Source organism: Miniopterus schreibersii, assembly GCF_964146895.1.
Source record: "Miniopterus schreibersii genome assembly, chromosome: 14".
NCBI lineage: Eukaryota > Metazoa > Chordata > Mammalia > Chiroptera > Miniopteridae > Miniopterus > Miniopterus schreibersii.
This window is the reverse complement of record NC_138114.1, coordinates 34,797,378-34,818,746: the sequence shown is the minus strand read 5'-3', so window position 1 is coordinate 34,818,746 and position 21,369 is coordinate 34,797,378. Positions and strand designations below refer to the sequence as shown.

General features: G+C 40.6%; 1 protein-coding gene across 2 annotated transcripts in view; it reads right to left on the bottom strand.

Annotated features, from left to right (window-relative positions):
• Window positions 1-1,405: 1,405 nt before the first annotated feature.
• EXOC6 (exocyst complex component 6) overlaps window positions 1,406-21,369 on the bottom strand; it is a 120,403-nt gene continuing 100,439 nt past the window's right edge. For both annotated transcript variants that reach the window (XM_081157625.1, XM_081157624.1), the window contains exons 21-22: window positions 3,879-3,991; window positions 1,406-2,766 (exon numbers count right to left, since the gene is read on the bottom strand). In XM_081157625.1, coding sequence (XP_081013751.1) covers window positions 2,634-2,766; window positions 3,879-3,991 — 246 coding nt within the window. In that variant the 3' untranslated portion in view covers window positions 1,406-2,633. The remainder of the gene's footprint in view (window positions 2,767-3,878; window positions 3,992-21,369) is intronic.

Here is a 21,369-nt window from a genome sequence, read left to right as displayed (position 1 = left end):
CCCCGCAAGTGCTCACCAGTTCTGTCCCGAAAGTCCTGTAGCTTTGGGAGCCAAGGCCGCGGGGTGCAACCCCGGACGAGGACTTCGCTCTCGAAGCAGCCTGGCAGTGCAAGGCTGCAGGGACCACGCGCCCTTAGGGGCCGTGCCTTCCTCAAGACCCGCACACTCAGGACTTTTCCTCTCGGGGTGCTGGCTGCTTCGGGACCGCTCACGCTGGCATCCGTGGGCACCTCCCACCTCCTCCCGGGGCCAGTGCTCCTTTGATAGAAGCAGCAAGGGCGGGCAGAGGGGAGTAACTCACCGGCGTTGCCAACCTGGGCTTTGATCTCCAGGGCTGCAGACCCCCGCCCCACCTTCTCTCTCTCCCCCAGCCTGTTAACCCTTCTCGGCCCACCCCGGACACATTTATATAGACGCTGGCCCCCTCCCTACTGACGGACCCACATTCACAGACGTGACGCGCCCATGCATATTTAAAGCGCTCGACGCGGAGTAGTGATTGGAGGCGGTGGGCAGCCGGCTCGCCGAGGGGCTCGGGGCAGGGCGTGGCGGCCAGGCGGCGCTGCGGGCTGGGGGCCGCAGTCCGCCCGTGGGGTCCGCGGGTTCGCGCCGGAACTTACCCGCAGGAGCTCGGCGGCGGACGAACTAAGCGCACTGAGCCTACGCGCGCTCTCCGCTGTCCGCAACCTCGAGCTTCCAGGTCCCCTTCCCCTCCCGGGGCTCCAAAGCCAAGGGCTGGGGTTTCTCCCACTTGCTCCGTTTCCCTTTCGGGGAAGCTGCGGTCTTAGGTGCCAACCTAGGCACGGCAAGCACCTACAAGGACAGCCTAGGCGGGGTCCAGGCTCTCCGATGTCCCCCACCCCTCCCCGGTCTCGGATCTCCCACTTCAGGAACCCTTCAAAAGACGGTCGCGCCATTGTTGCCCGAAGCCCAAGAGGAGCAGACATCCTGGGCTCCTTTCGGGTCTCAAGGACCAAATTCATCCCCCTCCCCCCTCAGAGGGCCCCGCCTCAGTCCACAGGTTGCTTCTCGGGCTTTCTGCGTCGTGTCGGAGGGCTCCACGTGCCCCAAGGACGCGCGCGTCCCTGTCCCTACACCACAACCGGAGGGATGCGGAGGTAAAGTGCAGGGTCCCGGTATCACTGAGAAGAGTGAGGTGTCCTCCTCCTCAAGGCCCTTCCAGCCGAGGCGCCCAGTGGTCTGCTGCGAGCCGTGCAAAGGCGGCCCCTCTCGCCAAAGCCCCAGGCCCCCGGGGGCCCTGGAGGGCCGGGTACGGCGCCCCGGGGACAGCCGCATTCCAGCCTTCAGAGCGCTCGCGAGCTTCCAGCGCTCCTCTAGTAACTTCTAACAATTACCATGTTTTCCATGTAATAGTTTTTAAAGTGTGAAAAACCTTAGGATAAGAGATGGTCAAAAGAATGTTTATTTTGTTTGTTTTAGTGACACCCCCATTTCAATAACTAGGGATAAAATAGCCCTTCTAAAGGAAGCAGTTGTTGTAAATCAGGAAGCTCTGATTAGATGCAACAGCAACTCATTTTCAAGAACTTGCTCAACCTTTTTTATATTTCATCACAAAATCAAGAAATGTACATATAATTCTTTACACTTATTTTACAGAGTCAAGTATAAGTTTTTTACAGGCATAAATCCTGAAAATGCAAAAGGAGTATTCAGCATAAATACAATTAAGAGAAAGTAAGGATCAGGTTGCTGTTACCATTTAGACCACAGTAATTTACACAAAGGAAAATGTACATTCGTTTTAGGTTTTCCAGAGTTCATTTGGTTTGGCTTGTTTCCACAGTGAGGACAGGGTAGGGAGATCTGCTATTTGAAGAAAGTAACCTGACTCCTGTGGTAACTTGTGTGTAGGAACATATCTGCACCTGAAGTGGTTAGCCCCAGTGAGTTCCTGTCCTCTCTTTTAACTTGACCCAAACCAAACCAAATAAATTCTAGAATGGGGTCAGCTACAAACAATATAGTTAGAAATACTAACCCTGCAGAACAGAAACATTGCATCTTTAGAAAATCCAAACTCCTTGTCTTCATATTCAGAATGATTACATTAAACCACCCACGGAGAACAAATAATTCACATTCTTACTAAGTCCAGATTGATTTCAGGGACCTTTAGAGATTTGCCTATTTCCCCTCAGAATCAGCAGAATTAGAAAATTTTTGTCTACTTAAGTCATATTTAGGTGGAAGTAAAAGCTAGAAGTCAGAAAACAACAGTGAAATATTCCCGTATCTGACAAAATTGCATTCCAAAACCAAATACTGATGGAAAACAAAAATCATTCAAGTCTGAATAAAAAAGATAGGTAGAAGCATAAGTTTTTCTAGTGTATTTACAATCACCTTCATATACAATTTTTTACCTGATTTACATATATTTTTAAAAGTGAAAAAATTGTCACATTTTCCATATATAAAATAGTATTCAATTATTTAAAAATCCATACAAATGATATTTATTACTGTTTCTTGTTTCAGCTCTCATCAATGTCTTTTCTATATTGTATTTTTTAATTCTGCAAACAAATTGCTGTTATCACAACCAGTGCCTGTTAGAAATCAATGTTCAGCCACGAATGTGGTGTCACTGCATGCAAGGGATGTGAAGTCTACGTGTGTTGGGACATACCATTCACCAAACTTCTCAGCTGTTTCATGACTGTCTCTATCAACTTCTGTTTGTCTCGATCGTTCTTCCTGAACTGAGCAAATATGTTGTTTTTTTTGCTAGTATCCTTCATCCTAGGAATATATGTGAATAAAGAAGCTTAGTAAAAGAAAATTATAAGCTATGCTGTCACAAGTAAAATATCTTGGTGTGCTCTGAATTATCTAACACTAATGCTATGCTTAAAAAAATGTATTTCGAAGAAAATAAGTAGAATAAAATTATCAAAATAGGAACCATACAAAAAATTAGCAGCTTATTTTACATTCTACATAAAGTGGTGTTTTTGTATTAGTATGTAAGTCTAAAGTATATTCAGTTTTCTAATATTATACTACTTTCTAATATCATTCCATAAAGTATGCCAAAATACATACCATCTATTAACTGCAAATTACATTCATAGCAAGGCAAGGTGAAAGAAAAAATAACATTAGAAAATTTAAAGCAGCAAATTTTTTGCCTCAGTGGTGTTTCATGGTATTGTAAGATAAATTTACATGTATTTTAAACAGTTCCTTTTCCTTTCAAGTAAAATACACCAGAAACATTTTGAAATGTGGGAAAATAATATACACTTTTAATTCAACAACTGAAAATTTCAATAGATATTTAAAATGAAATATGACTGAGTAAAATAAAATCTGCCACATAATTTGATGGAAAACTAACACCTAAATTGTATTATTTTTAATTGTACAAGATGCACCAGGAGTGCTACCTGTTACTTTGGTTTTTACTGTATTATTTTTTAAATTACATGCTTCTCTACCTGCAAAGAACCCAAGTCCATGAAAGTGGGAGTTTAATAGCACTCACTGGTGGCAAACATTCCAATTGCGAGCCACATTTTACAAAATGACTTCTTTCCTATGTTACGGTATAAAAAAATATAGTTCCAGTTCTCACTTGTCTCAAGTAAACATATTTCTAAGGCCAATTAAGCCTGCTATTGAGGATACAATAGGAAAAATGTTTTGTCCATATCAATATAAACAGCAATTTCATATAAAACTACACCAACACTGAAGGGCAAGAAAGAGGCTTGTTTCCGTCACTAAAATGGACTGAGCTTTTAAGCTTCCTTTAGAGGTTTCTCTTTTGATGACAATCTCTAGTTCTTCAATTATCACTGAATTACAATACGCTAAAATGTTATGTATAAAAGTTTTCAGAATATACTCACTTTTCCAAAAGAGTAAGGGCTGTTTTTGGATTCACCCGGAGGTACTTGGAAGCTGGTTGTCCATAATCAGCTAGATAAGTAGACCAATCGCAAGCCATAAAGAGGTCAAGGAGCTGAGGAAGATGGGGAAATGCTAAGTTAAACCAACTTCTGACTCTTTACCTAAAGCTAATACTTAAGTATGTGCCATTCTTGATCCATTTTAATATGACCTGCTTCTTAGATAAAACAGAATAAGAAAATTCATTTTTAAAACTTCATTAACTATCCTTTATACCAAAATAGTATTTATTATCTTTTTACTTTTGATATTATTGTCAGGGGTTGCTTTTCTAATAAAATACTTGATTGCATACGCAAATAATTATAAAATGAAAAGAGTTAATATAGTTAACTACATTAGGTATAGAGATTTAAACTTTAGACACTATTCAGTTCATACTCAAATTTAATTATTAAGGGTTGGTGCTACTAATTGAAGAATTTTAAGGAACTTAAATTGAACCTTTTCTCTTAGAGGTTAAGTATGTTTACCTTTCTAAGAAACCATTTGCATCTAGACTTTCCCAAAGTAATTTAAACCAAAAGCTCAGATAATCTCAATTAAGTGCATTAAACAACCTCTGCTGGATTCTCCCTGGTGATAGATCCTCAGTAGTATTATGAAAGGAGGGCTTCAGGACTCAGCATGTTAACTCTAGGCAATCATTTTGTATAAACAAACAACAACAAAAAAGAAACCCTCTTGTTTTCCATAATGATTTAAAATTGACTATTTGCTTTATACTCTCCAGTTAGAACTGTTGTCAAATATGGAAGTAATCTTTTAAAAGCAATGCCGTGCCTAAACCAAAGCACCAAACTCCTTATCCAACTTTAAAACCCTAATCCCCTTTAAGCCATTTAAAACCAACTTCCTATCCCCATTTGAATTGTTTCAGAAAGCTAAATGCTTTACTTACTACCTCCCTTTAGTTTTTATATTATTCCTTCTTTTTTGTTTTAACTCACTTTATAAGTAAGAAGTACACTACTTTTGGTTTCAAATGAATGAGGTGTTTGCATTTATTCATATGATATGCAAGCCAAACCCTAATTGTGAGAGGGATACTACTTCTGGGGTGGTTCAAACCTAAAGAAAGGTTACAAGAAACTAGCTCTTCCTTAGGAAGGTAGTGGACTTGTCTGAATCTCTTCCCATCCAACAAAGAGCTACTAACAGATAATTTCTTGGAAAAGGAGGAAAGTTCTATCATGAAAATATTAAGTATTAACATTAAAAGCCACTCTCTTTTCTTTTGAATAACATTCTAGGCCACACCAAAATTTAAAACACTGGTACAGAAACTACAGTGACAGTGTTAAAAGAACATGCTGTGTAAAACAGAAAAGCAAACTTAAAGTTCTGTGTAATTTTTGACTGTTGCAACAAGTACCTTTTTCCTTCCTTTCACAAGGAGGAAAAGTTACTTTCATATTCTCCCATGTGAATTGGTGTAACTTCTCTGCAATGTGGTTTTGTTGTAAGCTTAAGAACCTTATGAAAATGGTCATTCCCTCTGACTTGGTAATCATTCTTCTAGAAATCTAACTTCAGGAAACAATAATAAAAGTGGACAAAACTTATGAGCAAAGATATTAATCTCAAAAATGTTATCAAAAACTGAAGAAAAAACACCCTGAAAACAGCCTAAATCACAATATCAAGAGAATAATTACACTGTGAGGTCTATCTATAAGACAATTATCATGTGGTTATTAAAATTGATGCCTACACAGAATTTCAAATAGCTTGGGAAGATGCTTATAATAAATGTTGCTACTAAAATTACACAAAAACCCATCAAAAAGGACTGGAAGAAAATTTGAGAAAATGTTCAGAATGGCTGTTATTTGTGTGATGGGATTATGGGTAACTGTTATTGTCTTATTTATTTTCATAATATTCCACGATGGGCATGTATTAACTCTAAAGTTAAAAACAAGGTTTACACATTTATATACTAAATTTCAATAATGACTACTCCTCACAGAGTCGTTAACAAAAGCCTCATTTTGAAGGACTCCTCTTCAGGTTGGGTATGTGTTTGCACAAGTGTGTGTGGGCATGCGCACAGTCAGCAGAAAGCAGCACTTAATAACTGTATACTGGCTGTAATCTCCCTTTCTTTCCAAAAGGCATTAGCAACATGACCTTTGGGATTTGCAAGAGGAAGAGGCCTTAAAATAAGTCTGTTTTTCTCTCGTGCTGATCTACCCCCAGGTGGGAAAGGAGGAGCCCACTTAATTAATTTAAAACCTACACCAATTCCAACTGTGAATACAAAACTGGTTCTTCTACAGCACAAAAACTGACTTTCCTAGGTAAAAAAATATTATGCTTACAATTTTCACACGTGGCCAGACACTCCTAGGCAAATCTCTTATCTCTAGATATTATAAGAACCACAAAATTTAACCTACCTGCCCACATGTAGACAAATCTAATCTACATGCTTTCAAATTTATACAAACACTTCATAGAAATACATATCGTGCAGAGTTAACTTGTAGATATCTATGGAAATCTACATAAATTTGCACATAAATGGTGAAGGAATGCATTGCCAATGTTGTTAAAAGGGCCAAGGACCTAAATAACATTAATTTATTCATTCAACAAACATTGACTGCCCACCTATAAGGAGGCAGCCTCTGTGCTAGGCACCACGATATAATATTGAACAAGATGAAGTCCCTGCATCAAAGAGTTTACATTATAGGTGGGAAAGGTGGAGAGGCAGACAATTAACAAGGAAACAAGTAATATTTTGATGTTAACATGAGGAAATTATAAAGAAAAAAAACTATTCACTATTCACACAAAACCCTAGTATTTTAAACTAGAGTACCCCATGAGGAAGCTACTATCAATTTAATATTAAGCAAGATAGAAACTACTGATTGATGTAGGAGCCAGTGACTGCTCATTATTCTCAGCCCATGAATCCAGTGGCTGTAGACTTGAGCACCATGTCAGTGTCTGTGCCCTAACATATACATGGATATAAGTGGAGAGGAAATATGGGGCCAGCAAACAGGCCCATCTCATATTCTGATTCCTCATTTCCATGTGTGTAAGGATTTTTCAAATGCATAATACTGCATTAGTAAGTAAGTAGTAACAAACTTCACAAAACTAGGCAGGAAAACTCATAAAATGTGTCCAACAGAGTGTAACTACTCAGTAGATATTCAAGAAATAACTGACTGACTGATGATGCCACACCACTATTCCAAGTTTACTAAGGCTTTTTTCTTAGGCTTCATGGGTACAAAAAATGAGCACCCTCCAGACTACTTTGGCTATGTTGACAGCTCTCTGAAAAAGACCAATGTTGGCCTGTGGGCAAACTAGGGCAAGTGAATGCAGCCAAATGACTTCCCCCATCTCTCCCAGGATTTGACTAGAGCACTGATAAAGACAGATTCCCTCACAAGAAAGCATTGAGTCTAACTCTGAATGAGTTAAATGTTTTCCCTAGAGAAAGAAGCACTAATATTTTTGAATGGTCTGCCAGTGTCCCTTATCCATAACAATTGTAAGGTCCCTTTTCACTTTTTAAAGTACAGTTCTATTGAAGTGTATTGAAGGAGCAACATGAAACTAGGGCATTAAGAAACTAACACGATGCCAGGCCGGACTGCTGCACTGAGCTGGCTTCTATAGGCTGCCACCCAAGCCTGCTTTAACAAAATGCATGACCCCTGGCCTTTGGGATGGTTAAAAAGAACATGAGTACAAAAATTGCTCTGGAGCCAGAGCGACAGGAAGGGATGAGGAAACCGGAGCGATGAAAGGTGCAACCACTGACACTCACCTTCACTCCACACAAACAGTCACTGCCTTGGGGACTGCCTCTCGCATTCAGTCAGGTTTCACAGGACGCACTACATCCTTAATATTAAAACCTAAATTATGGAAAGCCTCACTTCTCTATCTCAAATTTTGCTTCCTTAAGATGGCAATACATAAACAATACATTTATTATTAATCACACAAAATCTCTGTGTCTTGGAAATAAACAGTAAGAGATAGTCTCAACAGATGAATTTATTAGTTAACACATATACCTAAAATTCAAAGATGTAGATCAAATATGAACAAAAACAAAAATCTCCCCTAGATTACCCAAAAGCAATTTTATAATTACTTATTAAAGGATAAAGTCAGGCATATTATAAGGAAAATTGGTATTAAGTTCTAGAAATGGGTTTGTTCCAATAGTCAAGTCAAGTAATTCCACCTTAAATCCTTTTGGGAAGTAAGCAAAGTATGGATCATATAAAAATGAACAGCAAAATAATGTGCCTCAGTTCTATCTCATCATGATTTATAAGATTACCTAAAATTAGTATCCTAACTTTTTTCTCACCAAGGATTCAAAAATACCCTTCATAACTAATCTGGTAACACAGAGTGGATTTATGCCAATATTTGTAAGTGAGTTGTAAGTTTCACTTCCTCGGTGTTCCCTGTGTGTGTCCACCAAACAAAAAGATTCAGCTTAAGGAAAGAAATGGTTGCATGGGTGGTCCCATTTATATGCTCAAATAGTTGAATCACTTCAGAATCACTGAAGAATTCGTTTGTGTCATCACATTTAGCTTGCTGACAGTTTCCCATCCTAAGTCTCACTCCAGATCTACACCCAAGAAACTTGGGGTCTCAGACCTGTTGAGATCACTTTGTGCAAATGACACAATGAATCTAGGCCGATTTAAAACCATTCTATGGAACTCGAAGTGACTTTTTGCCTTTGTAAAAGTGAACCCGGAGTGCCAGGTCATTTTTTCCTTGAATCTGGTTTAGCTTTCTTTGTTTTGGGTCTTTTGGGTTTTGCTTTTGAAGCACCTCAGGGGCAGTGACCCAAGACAGAAGATAAATAAAGTTAAGCCAGCCTCAAGAGAAAAGCAATTGGGGATACCAGGTTTGCTTTTGTAAATGTGAACAGTGACCTGGGGGCTCAGGGTCAACCTTAGTCCCCCCAAAGTCCCTTTTCCAAACACCAAATCCACCTGGGACCTCAGAGTTGCTTTGCAGATTCCAAAAGTAAACCAGGAGATCATTTTTCCTTTGCCACCAAAAAACAAAGCCAAAGCAAGCGTTCCTAGAGTGCTTCTGAGATTTGAACAACAAAAACCCTAAACCATAATACAGCCTTAAGGAAGAAATATGAGTAATTGGGCACTAAGGATTCAAGAAAAATGTCTTACTAAATTAGCCACAGTGGGGAAAATACAAGTCCTTTTTCTAAATAGATGTTGAAATCAAATGATGAGGTCCATATGATTTTTAAAGCACTTAGCTATCTGAAAACACATTTGGAAAACCCCACCTGCAGCACAGAAGAGAATCTTAAATAGCAGACAGAAAGGGCCAGGACAAAACTAGAAGGAAGCAGTATTGTGCCTGTACCCCCCTCACTCTTTGCCCTTGTGATGCCTTTGGCTCTCTGATGCACCTGAGCCCTACCCATGCCTGCCCTCTTCTCAGCCGGTCCTTCCACTCCCCCTGCGTGGGGACCAGGAGGAGCTCTGAGCACATGATGCCGCAGAGGTTGTTTAAGGCACTGGTCTCCTCAAGTCACTTCACCCAGGTAAACCGCAAGCAGCAGAAGCAGAATGTTCCTAAAGTAACTTTTGATGGTAAGCTATGCAGTAGTCCTAGATAACTACTAGGTGGGTTTGGAATTTGGAGAAAAAGAGGCAAAAGTAGAATTTACATAATCAGATTTATACACATCCATATTTGCTTTATCTTGATTTTTTGGTGACTACTATGGCTAAAATGGCATATAGATACCTACATACATATGATTTTATGTGGTTTTTTAATTAAAATTAATTTTATCAAGTAATACATGGCTAATAAAGGGGGCATATCATGAAAACCAACAGTCCACTGGCCCACACCCTCCTACCCCCATTCTCAGACACAATCATATTTAACTCCTTCTGTTTTTAATTCTGGTGATTACCTCCATATCTCTAAATATGCTTATTTTTCTAATTTTTTAAAATCATTCTGCGGCTACTATATACAATGGTTTTTATCTTACTTTATACCACCTTCCTATTTTGGGTAGCTATCACAAATTTTCTGTTTTTGCTTTTATAACTTTAATATAATTAAACTTCTATTTCTTGTTATATAGCCTTTTACAATTTTTTTGAAAAACATCTTTGAGATATATTTCACATACCATACAATTCTTCCTTTTAAAGTGTATAAACCAATGGTTTTGAGTACATGCACAGAGATGTGTGACCATCCGAGTCAATTTTAGAACATTTTTATCACTCAAAAGAATCCTATACCCATAAGCAGTCACTCCCCAAATAAAAGTTATATTAACACATCATTTTTGTAACCGGCTTCTTTCACTTCGTGTTATGTTTTCAAGAAATATATTTCATTTACTTTTCTAGAATCTAATACTAGCCAGTTTATTAACCCCTAGTTATTCAGTTACTGGCAGACCTGATTGTACGTCATTACTTTTTGTCAGGTATAATAATTTGCTCAATGAACATGTCAGAACACTTGCTGCTTAGTTTGTTCCAATAATAAATTCAGTTTTCCTACAACCTCAAGGCATAATTAAATACAGAAAAAAAGGGCAGTTATCAAATTACACCAAAGCTGATTCACTAAGGTGGGAGGACACAGCATGTAGCCCTGGCTTACTTTGGGGCCTGATGCTTTCCTGAGTGCTCAGTTAGTAACAGATTTCTGGGACAGGGCAACAGAGACAACACTGTGACATTCTGGCTGTGCAGGTATCCACGCGAACTTCAAAATGGGCAACAGACAAACTTGAAGATGCAGCTTAGCTAAGAATCAGCTCTTGGTAAAGAGCTATAGCTACTGGCTATACACCTTCACTGCAGGTTATAACAGGGAAATAAAGAAAGAGAAACTAAATAAAAACAACGGGATGGACTTGTTTTCTTAGGAAGATAAATGCAGCCAGCAGAATCAAGTGGATTGTGACCTCAGCTCTATAGTGCCTACATGATGTGAATCTGCACTACAGGAGTGACAGTGCGAAAGAAATTCCTACCTGACCTCTGTGTAACCTGAACAGGAAATGAGGACATTTCTAAGCAAAATAGGCTGTGTCATCCTGCTAAGATAATTGTTTCCACTGACACTTTGCATAAACATCTTACATGAGGCCACCAGAAACAAGTCAAGCCATAGCATCTCTTCTTTGTAACACACAAAACAGAGCCTGGCCCTGTGCCTTCAACACAACTGAGAAGGTAAAGTTTGGTGATAATTAGAACAAAGAAGGGAGAGAAGGGTAACAAACAGGTAAGAAAGTTGGAAGCATTCTTTAAGTTACAGGTTAGTTGAAAATAAATTAATAAAATATTTTTTTTAAAGGAATTTAATTCTTATCAAGAATCTTGGGTAATTAAGAGTATTTAATGGTTTTGAGGAGCTACTCAACGAAAGTTATAACTTAAAAACAAGTCACCTTTTTTTCAGAATAATTTTAAAATATCTGTTATTTGGTTATGGTGCTTCAAAATGTTAGAAACTGACACCATTTGGTTGGGAAAAATCAAGCTCCTCCAGTGTGTCACCTAATCAATATTCTATGGATATTATTTGCTTTCTAATTATAGTTCACTTGTATAAAAAGTGCTATTTCGTATCACACCAATATTGTATTTATACACAGGCCCTATTAAATTCCCTCCCAATTCAGTTTTGAAAAAAATCAAACTAATTTCATTCTGAATTAATCACTTAAGGGAGTTGTAAGCTTTGGGTCTCAACCTCCTCTTCTATTTGACATTAGCAATGAAACGATTATGATGCCTCAATCTTTGGATACAAGGAGTTCGTAAGTGTAGTGAAAGAGATTCACACAATCATGAACTGCCATGCTGACTACGCTGACAGCTGTGCACAGGTGCTTATTATAGGGCACTCAGCCTGGTTTGGGGCATGAGAGGTAAGCATAAGGAGGCATCGTAGGTAGAACCCAAACTGAGTCTTACAAAGGAGTAAATCAAGGGCAGGGTAGTGGCATTTCAAACAGATGGGACAGCATAAGAAAAGGTACAAAGATGAGAAACAGTTGTGCTTATGGAGAGCTCCACGCACTTCAGTGTTGCTAAACTGAAATACACATTAAGGAGAACAAGGCAGGCTGGAGAAGGGAACAGGGCTGGGTCATAAAAGGACATGTATGCTTGCTTTAGGAACTTGGGGAAGCCTTTAAACAGGGGCAGCTCATGTGGTCAGGTTCATCACTTAGATATGTGACTCCAACAGCCCTGTGAAGAATGGACTTGAGGAGAAAATACTAAAGACAGGAAAAATAATTGGAGACTGCTGTGATAATCTTGAAATACACTGGACAGACAAGTAGGCAGCCCGGATAGAGAGAAGAGGGCAGCCAGGTAGTAGGCAGGTACTCAGGGCGGAACGAAGAGGATGGGTTTGAAAATATTTAGGAGAAAAAAATCCCTGGGACATAATGATTGATTGGATGGGCACATGGCAAAGCGATGCCATCAATCAGAACAGAGAACACAGAAAGGAGATATGATTCGAGAATGAGGGAAGACATGTGTTGACAGCTTTAGCCACACAGGATGTGAGACACACGCCAGGAGGAATGTCTACCAAGAAGCTGGTCTGCATCCAGGGCACACAGCATTGGCGCAGAGGTAAGATGGGAGCGAATGAGCCCACACAGGTAACCTACAGAGAGAACGGTGCTCCAGGGACTGAGACCTAAGGATGCCCGCACTTAGAGGGTAGAAAATGAGGCCATGAAAGACAGAAAAAGAATGTTAGAGGACAGCCTTGAAGGAGAATTTTACAGAGGACCTAATCAACGTTATCAGGTGCAGTAGGAAGGCCAGTAAGGTGAGGGCGAAAACATCCACCGCCTTCCCTGGTGAGCTCAGTGACTCCTGTTGCAGCCGTGAGCAGAGCAGAGCGCAGTGGGCTGACGAAGGGGTGAGAGGTGAGGAAACACGGTTATAACCAGCTGTAAGTTATCCTTTCAAGGAATCCGGAGGCAAAGAAGAGAGACTGGACATAGCTCGAACGGGACTGGAGAGGCTATTCCGCTCCCCGCCCCTCCCCTGGCCGGGGCAGGCGGGGCTGGCCGCGTTTCCAGGCCCAGGCCCGGGAACGCCTCGAGCGGGGCGAGGGGAACGGAGGAGGCGGAGGCTTCCCGGGTCCTCAGGCTGCCTGCCGCTCGAGTCTGAAGGAAAGGAAACGAGGATGAGGGGACATGTAAAGTGATGGCGCAGCAACAGCGAGACACATGGTGACAGAGGTGAATGAGGCGGCGCCAGGGGCTCGCGCTCTCACTCCCGCGGAAGGACGGCGGCCTACACCCAGAGATGCGGGCCGGGAGGAAAGCGGACTCCCCGCGGCGCGGCGCGCAAGGACACGGCTGCCCACGGGCCGGGAGGAAAGCGGGCTCCCCGCGGCGCGGCGCGCAAGGACACGGCTGCCCACGGGCCGGGAGGAAAGCGGGCTCCCCGCGGCGCGGCGCGCAAGGACACGGCTGCCCACGGGCCGGGAGGAAAGCGGGCTCCCCGCGGCGCGGCGCGCAAGGACACGGCTGCCCACGGGCCGGGAGGAAAGCGGGCTCCCCGCGGCGCGGCGCGCAAGGACACGGCTGCCCACGGGCCGGGAGGAAAGCGGGCTCCCCGCGGCGCGGCGCGGCGCGCAAGGACACGGCTGCCCACGGGCCGGGAGGAAAGCGGGCTCCCCGCGGCGCGGCGCGCAAGGACACGGCTGCCCACGGGCCGGGAGGAAAGCGGGCTTCCCGCGGCGCGGCGCGCAAGGACACGGCTGCCCACGGGCCGGGAGGAAAGCGGTCTCCCCGCGGCGCGCAAGGACACGGCTGCCCCCAGGCCGGGCCGCGCGGGACCGCGGGACTCTGGGGCGCGGCGAAGAGAAACCTTCCGCCCACAGTGGGCGCCGCAGGGCCATCTCCACGGGCACGAAGGTGTAAGAGGGTCAGAGGTGAAAAGACACAGTGTAAACGGGCCCGGAGCGAACAGGAGAGGCTGGGCGGTGGGAAGGCGCACAGCAAGGGAGTGGAAGGAGGTGCGGAAAGTATTTAACTTCACTGAGCCATCAAGTATTCCAGTGTTCTGGAATGAGGACGACTGCACGGCTGGGAGCCTCCGGAAGAAGGCTGTCATGAGGTTCTCAAAAGGGCAGGGACGTGTCTACTGGATGAGGGCTCTCAGGACCTCTGGAGCAGCAGCAAGAACCCCGGTTAAGGGGCGAGCTTCTGGGGTTTGGTTAGATTTTCTGAAGTCCCTTCCAATACTCAAGTCTTGGGATTTCAGGACCATGAAAATCATGGAGTCACAGACTGAAGGAAGGTAACCGAAAGATGACTTGACATTTAAGAAAACACAAACAGCCCAGCCAGACGTGGCTCAGCGCCGAGCGTGGGCCGAGGATCCAGGAGATCGCCGTTTGATTCCCGTCAGGGCGCGTGCCCGGGCTGAGGGCTCGGCCCGCACTCCGGGGCCTGCGGGAGGCAGCCGGTCAAGGACGACTCTCTAATCATTGATGCTTCTCTCTCTCCCTTCCTCTCTCTGAAATGAATAAAGGTTGCTTTTTGGTTTTTTTTAAAGAAAAAAACCCCACACAAACAAGCTCTGTATAAATACAGTTTGAGGCTGTGAGTCTTTCACACACAGATTACCTACAGTGGATCCCGAGTAACTCACTGTTAATTTTTCATTATTTCAGACCATTAATTGCATCTGTGTACAACTTACCTTGAATAACTCATTCCAGTGAAGTGCAGGCTTTTCTATACTTTATAAAAGGAGAAACTGAGTTTCAGAGAGATTAAGTGTCTTGTTCAAATCTATATGTACAGTAGGATTAGAATTGAACTTCCTCAACTTATAAATTAAGTGCTTGAGCAACTATATTAGGATTGCTTAATTTATACAAGATTTCCTTTTATTGGTGCGAATAACCAATCTGCTTTCAAAAAGAATGCTTGATAAGGTTTTTGAAAACACTGTTGTAAGATTCCCACTGGATACGGCAAATGTAGTACGGCAGTCTAGGGAATTTCATTTTATGTAGCAAAAAGAGCACAACAGTGAATATGGGGCTTCTGGTTATAATACCCATTAGTATATGAAACAAACAGTGCATTACTGCTGTTTTTCTGACAAATCATTTAAATACTTAAACTTCTCAAACTACCCTCCCAATTCAAAGAAATCTGTAATAGAAAAAAAAGAGAAACATTTTCGCTCAATAAAAAAAGAGAGAAAAATATTATTTCTTATAAGTAAATAATAAAGTTTGGCCAAAATGTAAATTAATTTTGAGAGGAAGGAGAAAGTTCCCTGTTGGATAGTGCCAATACTGAGATTATATCTAATAATCAATTTAATGGGTGTATAATATTTATCAAAGGCCAGAATATCACTATCCTTTATTGCTGACTATTCTAAAAATTTTAACCTACCCCTCTCAGTGAAAAGATGGCAAGAATATTGATAATTAAAAACATTTGAATTTGAGACTGCCTCCCTTTACATTATGGCTTATCATTGCCAGTCTATGGCAACAAAGACTTTCTCCTTGTGTAACACATTGAAAATTTACCTCAAAATTAATCACGGTATGAAAATGCTTGTATTATAAATATGGAATATTCCATGTTTGCCCAACTGCACACTTACAATAATAATTTTCCCCATAAATCTGTTAATTTTGTTAATTGTCATATTGCTAACTTAGGCACTTCTCTTTAAAATAATTCTGATGGGTATATTTTTTTGAGTGTTATTTTGGTAATACTGGGTAAATTCCACTTCAAAAAGCATAAAGAAATACAACTGCTCAATATATACATCTAAGGATATTAACTGCAGCATCATTTAGATGTAGAAACACTGCAGACTCCATAATGTCCAAAAAAAGATTTGTTTAATAAATTATGGTATATTTATACTGTACAACATTATGAAGAAATGAGAAATAAAGCAGATCCGTATTTACCAATATGAAATTCATGCAGCACTGCATGAAATATGTAAATTACAGCATATATGACCCATTTCCTTCCCAAAAGTAAAGAGCTCTACATGTGTTCACACAAGTGGGCACATGTCTGTGTTTAAATGAACCTTATAAAAGGTCTGCAGGGAAACACACTGATGACTCCAAGAAACTGAAGAGGACAGCTTTGTCTTTATACACTTATATATGTTTGATTCTTTTGTTTGTTTGTTTTAAATAGTGGGCATGTGATGTCAATTTCCTGATCTGATCGTTACAGTTATATAAAAAATTACCATGGGGGGAGCTGAGTGAAATGTACATAGGACCTCTCAACTATATTTGCAACGTCTGTGAGTCTCTAACTTTGATTACTTAATAAAAAATTTTTAAAAACCAGTGAATATGTATTGTTTTTATAATTATTATGGTGTTTGTTTTTCTGGTTTTCAAAAAATCATTTTGGAGGGTAATTTTCTAAATTACAAACGAGCTCCAACCTTTTTTTAAAAACCTTCATTTATTCCTTCTCTAACACTTTTCCTATCTTTATGTATAAAAATTTCTGACCAATATCATGTTCCTTTTCTCTAAAAAGCTTCTTTTAACATTTACTGGTGACAAATCCTCTCAGTTTTGTTAGTCTGAGTGTTATGGGTTAAACTGTGTCCCCCCAAATTCATATTTTAAAGCCCTGACTCACAATGTATCTGTATTTGCAGACAGGGCCTCTCTAACCTTTACTCTAAATGAATCACAAAAGTCTACGAGTTCAAAATTTATATCAATAAATCACATACGTAGTTAAGCACATGAAGTGTAAAGTACCAGACTTATGACACCGGAACAAAAACGGACAAAAAGGCTACAGTCATTTAGGTTTGGACTAATCCTTCATAATCTAAGCTCTCCCAAAGGGCAGCACACTTGTCTAAGATCTGGACCTTAAGGTAAACTCAGTGAGATGTCTGGTCTTGTCATATTCAGGAGTAAACCCAAATACATCTTCCTTTAATTCTTTGGCACTTCAAGTGAATTTAGGATTGTCTAAGGAAAAAATGCTTGCTGGAGGAGCTGTGTGAACAAGCTTGTTGTCCTGCTACTATATCTAGTCAAGCATTCAGATACTACAACTCTGGCAAATCCCATTAATACTTTAAGAAGTCAAAGACTTTAAAACTTCTAAAGAAAGTTCCTGTGAAATAGTCACAGGGGCAAGTTTAAGCAAGCAGAGTGTGTATACAATATAGTAACAAATATAATGCAAACAAAAGAAGATTTGTTTAATTATAGTGGAAATAATTGTTATTTAAAAGTGCCTTCCTCCTCATCATAAAAGAATAAACTGGACTAGTGGAAAAGAATTGTATGTTATGATGCCTTAAGATTAGAAACAGAAGACAGAAATTTCAAAGTAAAGTCCTGGCAGACACCCAGTCTCTGTGGCAAGAATTATGGCCAAACAATTCCTTCATAACTTCCAAGGCTTGTTCATGTCCCTTTAGGTAGAATCCAAAGTTGTTCATTTTGAGTCAAATGCAAGTGTATATTTACCAGATTCTCCTATCTTTCTATGGCAAAGTACAGCTGAACACCCCTAAACTTTATAACCATTTGGGGGTATGGTAGAGAAGGATTATCTAACTATGTAAAAAGGGTGGAAGGAGCAGGTAAGGGGGAATAATGAGAACAAGGGGATGGGTGCCCAGAGTACTTCCCTTACCAAGCAATACTTCTGGAACGAGCTATGATTCTCAAGTAGATCGGGCACACCAGCCTTGCCATCACCCTGCTGAAGTGTGGTAAGGCCAGGCACTTGACAGCTGCTGCCTTAATCAGCTGATGACCTCCCAATGCAGGCTTCACACAATTCACTAAACAGCCATGAAGATTAAGCATGCCATAAAAAGATTTCTTCCAGAAGTGAACTCTACAGCATTTTTCCTCACAGATTTCATTAAACCATTAATATATAGTTGAAATAGTTTAGGAAACAGTTTCCCAAGGTCAGAAAATTAAAAGAAAAGCTGAACTACACCCTGTTTCCTGATTTCTTACACAATAGTGTCTTCATCAACCCACCATCTGGATACTCCAGTGGCTTTCTTTTTACACTCCTTAATTTCTATCCTTTTGCCAAGATATGCTTCTGCATCTTTAACTTTATTTATCTTCATTGATTCCAACTAACTCATGTCTCAAACTGTCTACCTCTTATTTTACTGTCTATTGTTCAATTGTTTCCCCAGAGGTACTCAATAAACATCTGTTGAATGAATGAATGAATGAAAATCCATTCACACATAATTCTTTTTACTGCAAGCAGCTTTAGGATTCCACTAACAAATGTTTAATTTACTTACACATTGCTTGTTCCAAAGGGATTTTAATGCAATTTACAAAAATACATGCAAGATAAATACAACTTAATAACTGAGAAAAGTTAGGGCCAAGAGAAAGTGAAGGTGGGAGAGAAGATGAGGCCAGTATACAAAATGCCTGTGATGCTATCCTATACACCAGAGCTTTGTAGCTCCAAATTAAAGAAGACAATGTAATTAGGTAACTCACAGTATTCTTGAGATAAAAATAAACTAGTAATTGCTCAGGATAAATTCGACTCTTTCTAATATCACAAACAAGAAACTTCTGAGTCCACATGAAGAAGCCACTGTGAAGTATGGTGAACCACATCATGAATAATTAATAGTAACCCATCACCTGTAGCTGAGACTAGCAAAATAATCACCTAACTGTTCCTCCTGATTGTAATCTCGTCCTTTTTCAATCCATTCTCCTTAGAGCAGCCAGAGCGATCTTTTAAAAATGAAAATCAGAGCATGATACTGACCTGCTTAAAATCCTGGAATGCTAACCTCCTTACCAAGGCCCCACATGACCTGGCTCTGATAACCTTCCCAATTTGCACTTCTCTGCCCCTTGCTCATTACATTATAGCCACATTCTTCTTTCTCTTTCTTGACAGTGCCTTAGGACTTGGACTTGCTCTTCCCTCTGCTAGGAATGCTATTTCCCCATATCTCCCAAGTTCACTCATATATCTACTCAAATGTTGCCTCCTTAAAGAGGTTTTCCTTGACAACCCAATCTAACGTGGTCCACTTCACCCCCAGACACTATCACATTGGCCTGCTTTACTTTTCGCATAGGATCTAAGGCTATTTGAAATTCTATCTAGTCCGGCTGGGCGTGGCTCAGCGGTTGAGCATCAACCTAGGATCCAGGTGATTGGGGTTCAATTCCCAGTCAGGGCACATGCCTGGGTTGCGGGTTCAATCCCCAGTTGGGGGCATGCAGGAGGCAGCCAATCAATGACGCTCTCATCATTGATGTTTCTATCTCTCTCCCTCTCCCTTCCTCTCTCTGAAATCAATAAAGATATATTAAAAAAAAAAAATTCTATCTAAAGCTGTTTGAAATTATCACTGCTTGTTGTAGATCTCCCTACAACAAAATGAGATATGAGAGCAGGATCTTGCCTATCTTTGTCCACCTTTGTATCCCCAGCATTTAAAGCAGTGCTCACAGCAAGTGCTCAAATATTGGTCGAGTAAATGAAGAAATATCTGAAAATGGGGCAGCTCTTGGTGATCTGGCTTAATTTGAACAGCTTTCAGTTTCCCTAAAACAGTGGTGGTTAGAGAACTGTGGTTACATCATATAAGATGCTTGAGAATCTGCTGAAAGCATTGGACCTTCTTAGAAAAACACACACACAAGCAAAATTTTGCATAAATCTGTTAAAACCAACCCACAGTCCCCAGGTTAGGATCCCTGACGTAAAGGCATGTAAGAACGTTTGTGCAATGCAATGCAATCCATGTTATAACCAATTCCTGTCCATGGAGTTGAAGGCTGGGGGGGGGGGGGGGGGATCAGTAAAAAGCTGCAAATCACTCCTAACAGATTTCTCTACAAAGTGGTGGAATATAAAAGTGGTCAATGCCTAGCCGGCATGGCTCAGCGGTTGAGCATTGACCTATGATCCAGGAAATTGCAGTTCGATTCCCAGTCAGGGCACCTGCCCGGGTTGCGGGCTCAATCCTCAGCAGGGGGTGTGCAGAAGGCAGCAGATCAATGGCTCTCTCATCATTGATGTTTCTCTTTCCCTCTCCCTTCCTCTCTCTGAAATCAATAAAGATATATATTTTTTAAATAAAAATTAAAAATAAAAGTGGTCAAATGAGTAATAGCCATGGCTAATGGCTACTAAGTCTCTTTACATAGCATATTGTATTGAGAAGTCCAGACTTAGAATTTTTCATGAAAGAAAATGGCATATATGTTGATGACATACATGGTAGGAAAACAGGTATAAGACGTGAGTAGTTTTCTGGGTTGCCTCTTTTAAAAATGGCATACACTATACTCTTGTTCTAACTGAATGAGATTTTACTGGACCAGGAGGTGAAGAGAGGAAGTCAAATTCCAGGAACTGATAAAGTTTAAAAATCAAAAACAAAAACACTAAAATAGGATTGGTTTAATATTCAGAACAGTCCATGAACTCTCTGGAGGCAGAGAATCTTCCCTGGGTACCATCAATAACAAGATGTATGTGCAGGGTCACAAAATGACTGTAAAAATCTATTCTTTAAGTTATGTCAGATAAAAGACATGATGGCAGAAAAATATATATATTTAGGTGTAAAACCCCTCCCTTGCCTGCTAGGGTAGTCTTAGTGTCAGGGAAAGAGATCATCTGAACAAAGTGACTTTTGTTCCCCTTCCCCTTCTCTTTTAATATCTGTAGGTGCTAATGGCTAAGTTCATGTGTAAATTATGTGGGCAAAAAAATTTCTGTAAGTTCTAAAGGACTTAGCACTTTTTTCACCACATTTTTAGTACTGCTAAATAGTAAGAGCCACTATTTTCTTTGTGGAAGTTTGGCTTTGTTTTAAGGTTCTTATTTTGGTATTAGATTTTTTGTCTTAAGGTGCAATTATCTTGAAAAAAGTCACTTCAACTGTATTTCCATTTTAATACCTGGAGACGACACTCTTTGCAACACACAGAAAATAAAGAACTCACCATGATCATTTCAAAATCTTTCTCCTTCGAATTTTTCCCATCCCATGTACAGTGTGAGAGTCACAAATATATTCTTTATTTCTCTCCAAGTATGCACACTGTGGCTCAATAACAATAGCCTTGATGATTCACTAAGGAATCTGACAACTGTTGGGATTTGAACTCCACATAAGCTGGTATTTTAATTTCCTCACTTAAATCTTTTCATTCTTCACAAGCAATCCTGTGTTACTGTTTCATGCTTCTTAAAAACAAGTTATTCTGTATGACTGACTGACTGGTTCACTGCATCTAAGCAGCATTAATCTTCTCGTAATTATCATCTTTCACAAAATCATCTGAATGTGTTTTTCTAAAAAAGGAAGTTCAACG